The 15,368-nt window shown below is 48.3% G+C and overlaps 1 protein-coding gene across 2 annotated transcripts in view; it reads left to right on the top strand.

Moving 5' to 3' along the window:
* The first annotated feature begins 391 nt into the window (after window positions 1-391).
* Window positions 392-15,368, top strand: part of LOC110513305 (high affinity choline transporter 1) — a 40,006-nt gene continuing 25,029 nt past the window's right edge. Inside the window, exons 1-3 of one of the 2 annotated variants that reach the window (XM_036953907.1) lie at window positions 10,440-11,399; window positions 12,898-13,171; window positions 13,269-13,504. In XM_036953907.1, the coding sequence (XP_036809802.1) occupies window positions 13,318-13,504 (187 nt within the window). In that variant the 5' untranslated portion in view covers window positions 10,440-11,399; window positions 12,898-13,171; window positions 13,269-13,317. Of the gene's footprint in view, window positions 746-10,439; window positions 11,400-12,897; window positions 13,172-13,268; window positions 13,505-15,368 lie in introns of those variants that run through there. The other variant, XM_036953908.1, reaches the window with a different exon arrangement.

Raw genomic sequence — 15,368 nt, 5'->3', positions numbered from 1 at the left:
AAACCAGCTCACTGTAATTTAATGATCGATAGAATCTAACCACTTGTGGGAAAATTGTAAAACACTAAACAAACAACAACACGAAGAGTTATGAGAGAGAGAGAGAGAGAGAAAGACAGAGAGTATAATGTTTACTGTTTTTATTGTTTATTATCTACTTCACTTGCTTTGAAAATGTAAACATATGTTTCCCATGCCAATTAAAGCCCCTTGAATTGAGAGAGAGAGAACAACAAAAAATGTCCAGCAGTCTAATTTAACAACATGTGGGGTTTTATGTGACAATTTGGGAGCATGGTAATATATTCCACTGGGTCGTCATTGACCGAGTACCAATCAGAGCGGTTGCTGGCAGCTTCCTGCACTTTGAGACTTATGACACTCCCCCTCCACCTCCCCTGGAGTTTATAACGGCAGGAGGGAGAACCCAATCATTCTAGAGTGTTCTTTCCTGCCTCACAGCTCCAGACCCCCTCCTCACTTTAACACCTAGACAGACCTACTACACCTGTTGCTGTTCTGTTCTTCTCTTCCTCTGTGACAGAGGTCTGTCTGTCACCACTCTGTTGGTCTTTAAATCCTCCTTCATCCGTCCATTTGTCTATCCATCCGTCCATCCAGAAAGAGAGAGAGAGTGACTTGGAGAGACTCCCCATGTTTATGTGAATACCCTGAACAGACTGAACTGACAGACAGACTGACAGACCTGCAACACTATTTGGGACGTTATCTGTTATTCATTTAGGTACGTATGCGTTTATGGTATTTATTAGACTTCCCCCTAGACGCTGCTACTGTAGACTACCGTGTGTTTTATCTTACTGCTGAAAGGTCAACGTGGTTCATCTGACTGACAGTAAGATGCTGTACGGACAGAGAAACGTGTGAGTGTTTGTGTTGTATGTTTGTGTGTTTTCTGAGGTTGTGTAGGTTGATGTCATTTGCGTCGTCACAGATGTGTGTGGGTAGTGTGTGTGTGTGTGTGTGTGTGGGTGTGTAATCTACCTGTGTGCTTGTGATGACATTTGCGTTGTTAAAAAGGTGCATTGAGTTCAAGTGTGTGTATGTAAGTGTGTGTGTGTGTGTGTGTGTGTGTGTGTGTGTGTGTGTGTACTCCTTCCATGTGTTGATAGAGCTGCATGTCTTGGCAGTAGGTCTCCAGGGGTTATGTAACAGTGAATACATACCTCCCCAGAATAGCTTAAAGAGAATTGCATGCCTCGGTTTACCCAGCACAACCCAATTTAAACCCACGGGTGCCAATCACAACTGAACTAGGTCAACTTGGTTCGTAACACTTGTATGTAAATGCTGGGGAAATAACTGTACTTTTTCATCGACATAAAAGTCAAAGACGACAGTATCTTATTTTGAGTCTCTCTCTCTCTCTCTCTCTCTCTCTCTCTCTCTCTCTCTCTCTCTCTCTCTCTCTCTCTCTCTCTCTCTCTCTCTCTCTCTCTCTCTCTCTCTCTCTCTCTCTCAAAGGGAATAGACACTCAACACAAGGGAAATAAACAAGAGAAACTTTAGTAAACACTGATAAATGTTGTTATATTATGTCTTCGTTGTAACAATGTGAAGATAAATAAACAGATCAATATAGTTTGTATTCACAATGTTGTTTGTGCTCCTCTGGTTGCCCTTTTCTCAAAGCAATGGGCCACACATCTTCCTAGTGTGACTACACACTGTGGCGTTTTACCCAACAGATATGGATTTGTTGTCCTTAGGCCATTTTGCCACAACTTTGGAAGTATACTTGGGGTCATTGTCCATTTGGAAGACCCATTTGCGACCAAGCTTTAACTTCCTGACTGATGTCTTGAGATGTTGCTTCAATATATTCACATAATTTTCCTTCCTTTTGTGAAGTGCACCAGTCCCTCCTGCAGCAAAGCACCCCCACAACATGATGCTGCCTCACCCGTGCTTCACGGTTGGGATGGTGTTCTTCTGCTTGCAAGCCTCTCCCTTTTTCTTCCAAACATAACGATGGTCATTGTGGCCAAACAGTTCTATTTTTGTTTCATCAGACCAGAGGACATTTCTCCAAAAAGTACGATCTTTGTCCCCATCTGCAGTTGCAAACCGTAGTCTGGCTTTTTTATGGCGGTTTTGGAGCAGTGGCTTCTTTCTTGCTGAGCGGCCATTCAGGTTATGTTGATATAGGACTCGTTTTACTGTGGATATAGATACTTTTGTACCTGTTTCCTCCAGCATCTTCACAGGGTCATTTGCTGTTGTTCTGGGACTGATTTGCACTTTTCGCACCAAAGTACATTCCTCTCTAGGAGACAGAACGTGCCTCCTTCCTGAGCGGTATGACGGCTATATGGTCCAATGGTGTTTATACTTGCGTACTATTGTTTGTACAGATGAACGTGGTACCTTCAGGTGTTTGGAAATTTCTCCCAAGGATGAACCAGACTTGTGGAGGTCCACATTATTTTTCTGAGGTCTTGGCTGATTTCTTTAGATTTTCCCATGATGTCAAGCAAAGAGGCACAGAGTTTGAAGGTAGATCTTGAAATACATCCACAGGTACACCTGGTATACCTCCAACTGACTCAAATTATGTCAATTAGGACAGACAGTAGGGTGAAGGACAGACAGTAAGGTGTAGGACAGACAGTGTGGTATAGGACAGACAGTATGGTGTAGGACAGACAGTATGGTATAGGACTGACAGTATGGTGTAGGACAGACAGTATGGTGTAGGACAGACAGTATGGTATAGGACAGACAGTATGGTGTAGGACAGACAGTATGGTGTAGGACAGACAGTATGGTGTAGGACAGACAGTATGGTGTAGGACAGACAGTATGGTGTAGGACAGACAGTATGGTGTAGGACAGACAGTATGATGTAGGACAGACAGTATGGTGTAGGACAGACAGTATGATGTAGGACAGACAGTATGATGTAGGACAGACAGTATGGTGTAGGACAGACAGTATGATGTAGGACAGACAGTATGATGTAGGACAGACAGTATGGTGTAGGACAGACAGTATGGTGTAGGACAGACAGTATGATGTAGGACAGACAGTATGGTGTAGGACAGACAGTATGGTGTAGGACAGACAGTATGGTGTAGGACAGACAGTATGGTGTAGGACAGACAGTATGGTGTAGGACAGACAGTATGATGTCGGACAGACAGTATGGTGTAGGACAGACAGTATGGTGTAGGACAGACAGTATGATGTAGGACAGACAGTATGATGTAGGACAGACAGTATGGTGTAGGACAGACAGTATGGTGTAGGACAGACAGTATGGTGTAGGACAGACAGTATGGTGTAGGACAGACAGTATGGTGTAGGACAGACCTGAAACGTGATATCTTAGACTCAAGTCTTCACATGATTGTGTTGTATAACGGTGGCCCTCGCATACACACACTAACACACACACACACACACACAAACACTAACCCGCATACACACACTAATCCACACACACACACACAAACACTAACCCACACACTAACCCACATACACACACTAACCCGCATACACACACTAACCCGCATACACACACTACCACACACACACACACACACACACACACACACAGACACACACACACAGAGTCGGGGAGAACGTTGGAAAACTACTGAGAGACATTCCTGGAGAGTGAGAGGAGACGTGTTGGTATGGCTGTTCAACCAGACTAATTATACCCTGTGACAACACAGACAGAATCATGTTTAAATGCATCACAGAAGTCGACCAATCACACCGTCTATGTAGATAGTTTATCTGAACCTGGTGTAAACTTAGACGAACAAAATAAAGGAAAGAATATTTTAAAACATATGTTAAGAAATAAAGATATGGAGGATTGGAAATGATCCAGACAATAACATTAATTGAAGCCACAATCTATTTGTCCTATTAAAGTTGATCCACCCGCCCCCCCGCACCCCCCGACTTATATACTGAGTTGACAGTATTAAAGTTGATCCACCCCCCCCCCCCCCCCCCTAACTTATATACTGGGTTGTCAGTATTAAAGTTGATCCACCCCCCCCTCCCCCCTAACTTATATACTGAGTTGACAAAGCATTATGAACACCCTTGACATTTTATTTAACCTTCATTTATCTAGGAAGGTCAGTTAAGGACAAATTCTTATTTACAATGACGGCCTACCCCAGCCTAACCCTACCCCAGCCTATCCCTACCCCAGCCTATCCCTACCCCAGCCTAACCCTACCCCAGCCTATCCCTACCCCAGCCTATCCCTACTCCAGCCTATCCCTACCCCAGCCTAACCCTACCCCAGACTATCCCTACCCCAGCCTATCCCTACCCCAGCCTATCCCTACCCCAGCCTATCCCTACCCCAGCCTAACCCTACCCCAGCCTAGCCCTACCCCGGCCTATCCCTACCCCAGCCTATCCCTACCCCAGCCTAGCCCTACCCCGGCCTATCCCTACCCCAGCCTATCCCTACCCCAGCCTATCCCTACCCCAGCCTATCCCTACCCCAGCCTATCCCTACCCCAGCCTAACCCTACCCCAGCCTATCCCTACCCCAGCCTAACCCTACCCCAGCCTAACCCTTCCCAAGCCAAACCCTACCCCAGACAAAACCTACCCCAGCCAAACCCTACCCCAGCCTAACCCTACCCCAGCCTAACCCTTCCCAAGCCAAACCCTACCCCAGACAAAACCTACCCCAGCCAAACCCTACCCCAGCCTATCCCTACCCCAGCCTAACCCTTCCCAAGCCAAACCCTACCCCAGACAAACCCTACCCCAGCCAAACCCTACCCCAGCCTATCCCTACCCCAGCCTAACCCTTCCCAAGCCAAACCCTACCCCAGACAAACCCTACCCCAGACAAAACCTACCCCAGCCAAACCCTACCCCAGCCTAACCCTACCCCAGCCTAACCCTATCCCAGCCCCAGGAGTGGTGTGTGTAGTGATAGAGGTATCGAGGTATACTATGTGTGTGTGTGTGTTTGTGTGTGTGTGTGTGATGTGTGTAGACCTAAGTGATGTGTCTCGACCTAAGTGATGTGTGTCGACCTAAGTGATGTGTCTCGACCTAAGTGCTAGTCAAGGAAGTGGTTTGTTAGCAGAGCCAGAGTTGGCTTATACCTGTCTTGACGAGAGAGGGCAGGTAAAGGGTCGGAGACAGAGAGTAGAGTTCAAGGGTAGAGGTCAGAGGTCGAAGACGCCTGTCTCTACTAGAACCAGGTGAGACAGTGTCGGCTACATGTATCGGCAAGCCACCGTTCTAACCATTAATAAACCAAGAGAAACCCCTCCCTTTTTTTGACAGAGGGTGACACTGGTTTTTGGAGGTAGGAGGTACCATAGCAGATTCCTGGAGTGGAGCCTTGCCCTCCATACCTGGTCGCTAGAACACAGTGAGAGCTGGGAAATCTGCTCCCCTTCCGGACCCTCTAGACATGTCTACTGAATCAGCACTACATTCAGAGAGGAGGAAAGAAAGAAAGGAGACACAGACACAGACACAGACAGAGACAGAGACAGAGACAGAGACAGAGACAGAGACAGAGACAGAGACAGAGACAGAGACAGAGACAGAGACAGAGACAGAGACACAGACACAGACACAGACACAGACACAGACACAGACACAGACACAGACACAGACAGACAGACAGACAGACAGACAGACAGACAGACAGACAGACAGACAGACAGACAGACAGACAGACAGACAGACAGACAGACAGACAGACAGACAGACAGACAGACAGACAGACAGACAGACAGACAGACAGAGAGAGAGAGAGAGACACTTGTGAAAGACCGAGGGAGGAGGAGAGGAACTGGCCAACCCTTAGAGCCTGGTTCCTCTCCAGGTTTCTTCTGTGGTTCTGCATTGCATGCTGTTTGGGGTTGTAGGCTGGGTTTCTGTACAGCACCAAGTGAGATCTGCTGATGTGAAAATGGCTTCATGAATACATTGTATTGAATTTGATTGGCTGCAGTTGTGGTCCAGCCGTATAATACTGGGATTGTAGTTCTCTTCTCTACCACTCCTTCTACCCACCGACAGAACGTCTCCTCACATATCCCTCTAGTGTGAAGACAGACAGAAACATAATCCATACATTCAGATCGACACTGGTAGTAAATATGACAGATCTGAACAGGAGTCCTGGGATTGATAATTACTTAGTCGTCTTCCCTTTAAGATAAATCTCCCTCCCTTTCCTTCCCTTCCTCCCTCCCTCCATCTCCCTTCCCTCCTCCCTCCCTTCCCTACTCCCTCCCTTCCCTCCTCCCACCCTCACTTCCCTCCTCCCTCCCTCCCTCATCTCCCCTACAGCCTCAGTCTCACCCCCCTCATCTCCCCTACAGCCCCAGTCTCACCCCCCTCATCTCCCCTACAGCCCCAGTCTCACCCCCCCCATCTCCCCTACAGCCCCAGTCTCACCCCCCCCCATCTCCCCTACAGCCCCAGTCTCCCCCCCCCATCTCCCCTACAGCACCAGTCTCACCCCCGCATCTCCCCTACAGCACCAGTCTCACCCCCCCCCCCCATCTCCCCTACAGCCCCAGTCTCACCCGCCCCCCCATCTCCCCTACAGCACCAGTCTCACCCCCCCATCTCCCCTACAGCACCAGTCTCACCCCTGCCCCCCCCCCCTCATCTCCCCTACAGCCCCAGTCCTACCCCCCTCACCTTTTGCAGCACAAAACACCACTCTATAAAGACTATCTTGCCAGTTGCCTTCATGGCGTTAGCTACTCTTAATACTGTAACTACGTTAGAAAGATTGCTTTTATGTAGTATCGGATACATTTGTAAAAAAACACCTTTTGTTCATTAGAAACTGCTATATTGCTGCTTCAGCAGCACCATAACCTTTGATTACATCTCTAACAGTCCACATCGCATGAACACGACGCATAACTGCCTCAGTGCTAGCTCTGGTCCCATTGTGTGATGACAACGAGGAACGCACGTTAACGCCCTGGACCAGAGCTAGCAGGACATAACCTACATCAGGACATAACCTACATCAGGACATAACCTACATCAGGACATAACCTACATCAGGACTTAACCTACATCAGGACATAACCTACATCAGGACTTAACCTACATCAGGACTTAACCTACATCAGGACTTAACCTACATCAGGACATAACCTACATCAGGACATAACCTACATCAGGACATAACCTACATCAGGACATAACCTACATCAGGACATAACCTACATCAGGACTTAACCTACATCAGGACATAACCTACATCAGGACATAACCTACATCAGGACATAACCTACATCAGGACTTAACCTACATCAGGACTTAACCTACATCAGGACATAACCTACATCAGGACATAACCTACATCAGGACTTAACCTACATCAGGACTTAACCTACATCAGGACATAACCTACATCAGGACATAACCTACATCAGGACTTAACCTACATCAGGACTTAACCTACATCAGGACTTAACCTACATCAGGACTTAACCTACATCAGGACATAACCTACATCAGGACATAACCTACATCAGGACATAACCTACATCAGGACTTAACCTACATCAGGACTTAACCTACATCAGGACATAACCTACATCAGGACTTAACCTACATCAGGACATAACCTACATCAGGACATAACCTACATCAGGACTTTACCTACATCAGGACATAACCTACATCAGGACTTAACCTACATCAGGACATAACCTACATCAGGACATAACCTACATCAGGACTTAACCTACATCAGGACTTAATCTACATCAGGACTTAACCTACATCAGGACATAACCTACATCAGGACATAACCTACATCAGGACTTAACCTACATCAGGACATAACCTACATCAGGACTTAACCTACAGCAGGACATAACCTACATCAGGACTTAACCTACATCAGGACATAACCTGCATCAGGACTTAACCTACATCAGGACTTAACCTACATCAGGACTTAACCTACATCAGGACATAACCTGCATCAGGACTTAACCTACATCAGGACATAACCTACATCAGGACTTAACCTACATCAGGACTTAACCTACATCAGGACATAACCTACATCAGGACTTAACCTACATCAGGACATAACCTGCATCAGGACTTAACCTACATCAGGACTTAACCTACATCAGGACATAACCTACATCAGGACTTAACCTATATTAGGACTTAACCTACATCAGGACTTAACCTACATCAGGACTTAACCTACATCAGGACATAACCTACATCAGGACATAACCTACATCAGGACTTAACCTACATCAGGACATAACCTACATCAGGACATAACCTATATTAGGACTTAACCTACATCAGGACATAACCTATATTAGGACTTAACCTACATCAGGACATAACCTACATCAGGACATAACCTACATCAGGACTTAACCTACATCAGGACATAACCTATATTAGGACTTAACCTACATCAGGACATAACCTATATTAGGACTTAACCTACATCAGGACATAACCTATATCAGGGTTCTTCAATAGTGGGCTGCAGGCCAGATTCATCCCACGGGTGATTTTATTTCGCACTCCAAGTTTTTGTTTTTTGTTTTTTTGTTGTTGCACATAAACAACGGTAAAATCTTCTCCATTGTCCCTCAACCAGGCTGAATGTCACTGGGGAGCACTGACCTACACAGCCAATGCAACTTCTCCATTGTCCCTCAACCAGGCTGAATGTCACTGGGGAGCACTGACCTACACAGCCAATGTAACTTCTCCATTGTCCCTGAACCAGGCTGTCATGTCACTGGGGAGCACTGACCTACACAGCCAATGTAACTTCTCCATTGTCCCTGAACCAGGCTGAATGTCATTGGGGAGCACTGACCTACACAGCCAATGTAACTTCTCCATTGTCCCTCAACCAGGCTGAATGTCATTGGGGAGCACTGACCTACACAGCCAATGTAACTTCTCCATTGTCCCTGAACCAGGCTGTCATGTCACTGGGGAGCACTGACCTACACAGCCAATGCAACTTCTCCATTGTCCCTCAACCAGGCTGAATGTCACTGGGGAGCACTGACCTACACAGCCAATGTAACTTCTCCATTGTCCCTGAACCAGGCTGTCATGTCACTGGGGAGCACTGACCTACACAGCCAATGTAACTTCTCCATTGTCCCTCAACCAGGCTGAATGTCATGTCACTGGGGAGCACTGACCTACACAGCCAATGCAACTTCTCTATTGTCCCTGAACCAGGTTGTCATGTCATTGACAAGCCATACCAGTAGTAACAATAGTAGACGATGGTAATGTTATCTCAACGTTTAGCCAAAGAAGTGGCTAAGCTAGATTTAACTGAGCAAAACCGTTTCAACCTGTCTAATGTAAGAGTTGTGACTGAGTTCATTCTCACCTGGGCAGCGTCGTACCCATAGGTTTCTATGGTGGGAGCAAGAGCACAGTGAAAACCCACCCACCCTGTTGTGACTACTGTAGAGACTATTGCAAAACAGTGTTTTTAACCAGATATTTAGTGAGAAATTAAGATATTTCGATATAAAATGCCTTTTTCTTACCGTTTTTAAAATGTTGTTGGATGAGGGTGGTCGTCCTCCTCCGTTCCACAGTCCGCCCTTCCTGTTCTTTAACCAATGCATCTCTTCTCTTGGACGGCCACCATACATTCCTATCTATACATACAGTAGACTACATGTCTACTCTCACCTGACCAAAGATGGGGTAGGTTCCTCTCCTCCTTCCCTTCCACAACACGTATAGACCTCTACGCACCTGACAATACACCTCTATGTACACACAGTCTCCATAGACCTCTATACACCTATAAAATATATATATATATATATAATATATAAGCCTATATATAAACTGTATACACACAGTCTCTATAGACCTCTATAAACCTCTATGTATAAACACACAGTCTCTATAGACCTCTTATACACCTCTATGTATACACACAGTCTCCATAGACCTCTATAAACCTATAAAAAATATACATATATATAATATATAAACATATATATAAACTGTATACACACAGTCTCTACCTCTACACACCTGACACTACAGCTCTATGTATACACACAGTCTCTATATACCTCTATACACCTTTATGTATACACACAGTCTCTATAGACCTCTATACACCTCTATGTATATCTATGTATACACACAGCCTCTATGTACCTCTATACACCTGACACTACACCTCTATGTATACACACAGTCTCTATAGACCTCTATACACCTCTATGTATACACACAGTCTCTATAGACCTCTATACACCTCTATGTATACACACAGTCTCTATAGACCTCTATACACCTCTATGTATACACACAGTCTCTATAGACCTCTATACACCTCTATGTATACACACAGTCTCTATAGACCTCTATACACCTCTATGTATACACACAGTCTCTATAGACCTCTATACACCTCTATGTATACACACAGTCTCTAAGGACCTCTATACACCTCTATGTATACACACAGTCTCTATAGACCTCTATACACCTCTATGTATACACTCTGTCTCTATAGACCTATATACACCTATATGTATACACACAGTCTCTAAGGACCTCTATACACCTCTATGTATACACACAGTCTCTATAGACCTCTATACACCTCTATTTATACACACAGTCTCTATAGACCTCTATAAACCTATAAAATATATATATATATACATATAATATATAAACATATATATAAACTGTATACACACAGTCTCTACCTCTACACACCTGACACTACAGCTCTATGTATACACACAGTCTCTATATACCTCTATACACCTTTATGTATACACACAGTCTCTATATACCTCTATATACCTCTATGTATACAGACAGTCTCTATAGACCTCTATACACCTCTATGTATACACACAGTCTCTATAGACCTCTATATACCTCTATGTATAAACACACAGTCTCTATATACCTCTATACACCTTTATGTATACACACAGTCTCTATAGACCTCTATACACCTCTATGTATACAGACAGTCTCTATAGACCTCTATACACCTCTATGTATACACACAGTCTCTACCTCTACACACCTTTATGTATACACACAGTGCACACTGTCCTTCCCTTCGTCTCTCGTAGACAACACCAATACCAGTCTAACACTGACAGTCTTCTAGACACACCAATACACGTCTACCTGAACACCACAACAGGCCTCTATATACACCAATACACTTCTACCTACCGCCAGTTAAATCCTCCATGATCAACCACTCACCAGAAAACACTATGTACATGGCAACAAGTCTTTGCTCACCTCCCGAGGTTTCGGTCCGTAAAACCTTGGGGGCCTCGTTCCCTGAAGAAGAGGGGGCCGGCGGACATTTTGTCAACGATGCTCAGCGCTGCCGGGTGAGACCCCGCCCATCTCTCCCCCACTCCCTCGTTCACGCCCCCCTCCCCCCACTCCTTCCTACACGCCCCCCACACTCCCTCCTTCACGCCCCCACCCCCCCACTCCCTCCTTCACGCCCTCCACTCCCTCCTACACCCCCCCCACTCCCTCCTTCACCCCCCCCACTCCATCCTTCACCCCCCCCACTCCCTCCTTCACCCCCCCACTCCCTCCTTCACCCCCCCGCCCACTCCCTCCTTCACCCCCCCCACTCCATCCTTCACCCCCCCACTCCATCCTTCACCCCCCCCACTCCCTCCTTCACCCCCCCACTCCCTCCTTCACCCCCCCACTCCATCCTTCACCCCCCCCACTCCCTCCTTCACCCCCCCACTCCCTCCTTCACCCCCCCCCACTCCATCCTTCACCCCCCCACTCCATCCTTCACCCCCCCCACTCCATCCTTCACCCCCCCCCACTCCATCCTACACCCCCCCCTACACGCCCTCCACTCCCTCCTTCACCCCCCCCCCTCCATGACCAGTCAGCGCCTGACTTCAGAGTAAATAGCTTTTTTATTTGTGTTCTTCCTACATCCTTTCTTTCTTTCTCTCCACTTCCTCTCCTCCTTGTCCCTGTATCAGCTGATCATGGACTGGCTTCCTGTCGTTGAGTTCCTTGTTTATTTATTAGTTGTTTGTTTATTGTAATTGAGCTTGACAGGATGCACGTGGTGAATGTTCCTCAGCGATCAACTATGTTGTCATGTGGTTCTGTTAAGATGTCAGTTCTATTTGTGCAACTCCCCCCTCTGCTTACCCTCCCTCAGCCCCATCCCAACACCCCCCTCTGTTACCCTCCCTCAGCCCCATCCCAACACCCCCCTCTCCACTCCCTCAGCCCCATCCCAACACCCCCCTCTGCCTAACCTCCCTCAGCCCCATCCCAACACCTCCCTCAGCCCCATCCCAACACCCCCCTCTGCCTACCCTCCCTCAGCCCCATCCCAACACCTCCCTCAGCCCCATCCCAACACCCCCCTCTGCCTACCCTCCCTCAGCCCCATCCCAACACCGCCCTCTGTTACCCTCCCTCAGCCCCATCCCAACACCCCCCTCTACCCTCTCTCAGCCCCATCCCAACACCTCCCTCAGCCCCATCCCAACACCCCCCTCTACCCTCCCTCAGCCCCATCCCAACACCCCCCTCTACCCTCCCTCAGCCCCATCCCAACACCTCCCTCAACCCCATCCCAACACCTCCCTCAGCCCCATCCCAACACCTCCCTCAGCCCCATCCCAACACCTCCCTCAACCCCATCCCAACACCTCCCTCAGCCCTCCCTCAGCCCCATCCCAACACCCCCCTCTGTTACCCTCCCTCAGCCCCACCCCCCTGTTGTACAGTTATGAGATTATTGGAAGTGTTCCTATGGTATATCTATGTATCTATATGTATATTCTGAACTTTCCCTTCCTTTCTTTGATCCTGTCTTCTCTGCTGTTTGCATGGTAGTGTACAGCAGGAATGGTCAACTCAGTGTTGGGCTCCATTCCATTTCAACTACAGTCCATTCAGGAAGTACCCTGAAATTCCAATTCCAATTATCTTCAATGCTTTTCAACTCTGAATATTTGGAATTGGAATGGACTTTACTTTTGGAATTGACTGTAATTGTAATGGAATTGAGCCCTAACCCTGTCCAGGCCAACCGTCCTCCTGGAGAGCTAGGGATCCTGCAGAGGCTGCAGTAGAGAGGAGGGATGGGCAAGCATGATGTACATTCACTGTATGTACATCTCCCCCAATGCCTGAAACCTTCGTCTTTCTTTGTCCTTTTTCCTTTGTTTACAGATCTCTCTCTCTCTCTCTCTCTCTCTCTCTAGTTGAACAATAATTTGCTTCGGTGAGAAGAGGAAGGAGAACAAGGTTAAAATGTCTCTGAACGTTCCGGGCCTGATCGTCATGGCGATCTTCTACTTGCTGATCCTAGGCACGGGGATCTGGGCCTCGATGCGCTCCAAGAAGGTGGAGAGGAAGTGTACCGGGTCGGACGGGATGGAGATCACGCTGCTCGCCGGACGCAACATCAACCTGTTGGTGGGGATCTTCACTCTGACTGGTAAGCAGCCAATCAGATTGGGGCTTGTAGAGACCATGCCCAATATACTGGTCGGAATCATCACACTGATTGGTGGGATGGAGGGAAAGAGGAAGGGAAAGAGGGAAAGAGGGAGGGAGGGAAGGAGGGAAGGAGACAGGGAGGGAAAGAGGAAGGGAAAGAGGGAGGGAGGGAAGGATGGAGGGAAAGAGGAAGGGAAAGAGGGAAAGAGGGGGGGAGGGAAGGAGGGAAGGAGAGAGGGAGGGAGGGAAAGAGGGGGGGAGGGAAGGATGGAGGGAAAGAGGAAGGGAGGGAGGGAAAGAGGGGCGGAGGGAAGGAGAGAGGGAGGGAAAGAGGGAGGGGGAAAGAGGGAGGGAGGGAAGGAGGGAAGGAGAGAGGGAGCGAAAGAGGGAGGGAGGGAGGGAAAGAGGGAGGGAAGAAAGGAGGGGAGAGGGAGGGAAAGAGGAAGGGAAAGAGGAAGGGAGGGAAGGAGAGAAGGAGACAGGGAGGGAAAGAGGAAGGGAAAGAGGAAGGGAAAGAGGGAGGGAGGGAAGGATGGAGGGAAAGAGGAAGGGAAAGAGGGAAAGAGGGGGGGAGGGAAGGAGAGAGGGAGGGAGGGAAAGAGGGGGGGAGGGAAGGATGGAGGGAAAGAGGAAGGGAAAGAGGAAGGGAACGAGGGAGGGAGGGAAGGATGGAGGGAAAGAGGAAGGGAAAGAGGGAAAGAGGGGGGGAGGGAAGGAGAGAGGGAGGGAGGGAAAGAGGGGGGGAGGGAAGGATGGAGGGAAAGAGGAAGGGAAAGAGGAAAAGAGGGGGGGAGGGAAGGAGGGAAGGAGAGAGGGAGGGGAAGAGGGAGGGGGGAAAGAGGGATGGAGGGAAGGAGGGAAGGAGAGAGGGAGCGAAAGAGGGAGGGAGGGAGGGAAAGAGGGAAAGAGGGAGGGAAGAAAGGAGGGGAGAGGGAGGGAAAGAGGGAGGGAAAGAGGAAGGGAAAGAGGAAGGGAGGGAAGGAGAGAAGGAGACAGGGAGGGAAAGAGGAAGGGAAAGAGGAAGGGAAAGAGGGAGGGAGGGAAGGATGGAGGGAAAGAGGAAGGGAAAGAGGGAAAGAGGGGGGGAGGGAAGGAGAGAGGGAGGGAGGGAAAGAGGGGGGGGAGGGAAAGAGGAAGGGAAAGAGGAAGGGAAAGAGGAAGGGAAAGAGGGAGGGAGGGAAGGATGGAGGGAAAGAGGAAGGGAAAGAGGGGGGGAAGGAGGGAAGGAGAGAGGGAGGGAGGGAGGGAAAGAGGGAGGGAGGGAAGGATGGAGGGAAAGAGGAAGGGAAAGAGGGAAAGAGGGGGGAGGGAAGGAGGGAAGGAGAGAGGGAGGGAAAGAGGGAGGGGGGAAAGAGGGAGGGAGGGAAGGAGGGAAGGAGAGAGGGAGGGAAAGAGGGAGGGAGGGAGGGAAAGAGGGAAAGAGGGAGGGAAGGAGAGAGGGAGGGAAGGAAGGAGGGAAGGAGAGAGGGAGGGAGGGAGGGAAAGAAGGAAAGAGGGAGGGAAGGAGAGAGGGAGGGAAGGAAGGAGGGAAGGAGAGAGGGAGGGAGGGAGGGAAAGAAGGAAAGAGGGAGGGAAGGAGAGAGGGAGGGAAGGAGGGAAGGAGAGAGGGAGGGAGATTGCAGCATAGAAATAGAAACGACATGAAGGATCAGTTTATTCTGAGAGCTTTTACACAAATAAACAACAACCAATGGGTCAACTGCATATCTGTTTACGAGCCCTGGGGGAAGTGTTGAATATCAGATGTCTTTAGACTGCATGGCTACTGGACGCCACTAAACATCTGTTGACTTGTCACTGACAGCTTGTTGATAGTTAGTTGAGTGTCTACAGTGGGACTCTCAGAAGTAGGTGTTACTGCA

This window comes from Oncorhynchus mykiss, chromosome 19 (genome assembly GCF_013265735.2).
Source record: "Oncorhynchus mykiss isolate Arlee chromosome 19, USDA_OmykA_1.1, whole genome shotgun sequence".
In the NCBI taxonomy this organism is placed as follows: domain Eukaryota; kingdom Metazoa; phylum Chordata; class Actinopteri; order Salmoniformes; family Salmonidae; genus Oncorhynchus; species Oncorhynchus mykiss.
Note: the sequence above shows the minus strand (reverse complement) of the source record. Positions and strands in the feature narration are given on the sequence as shown.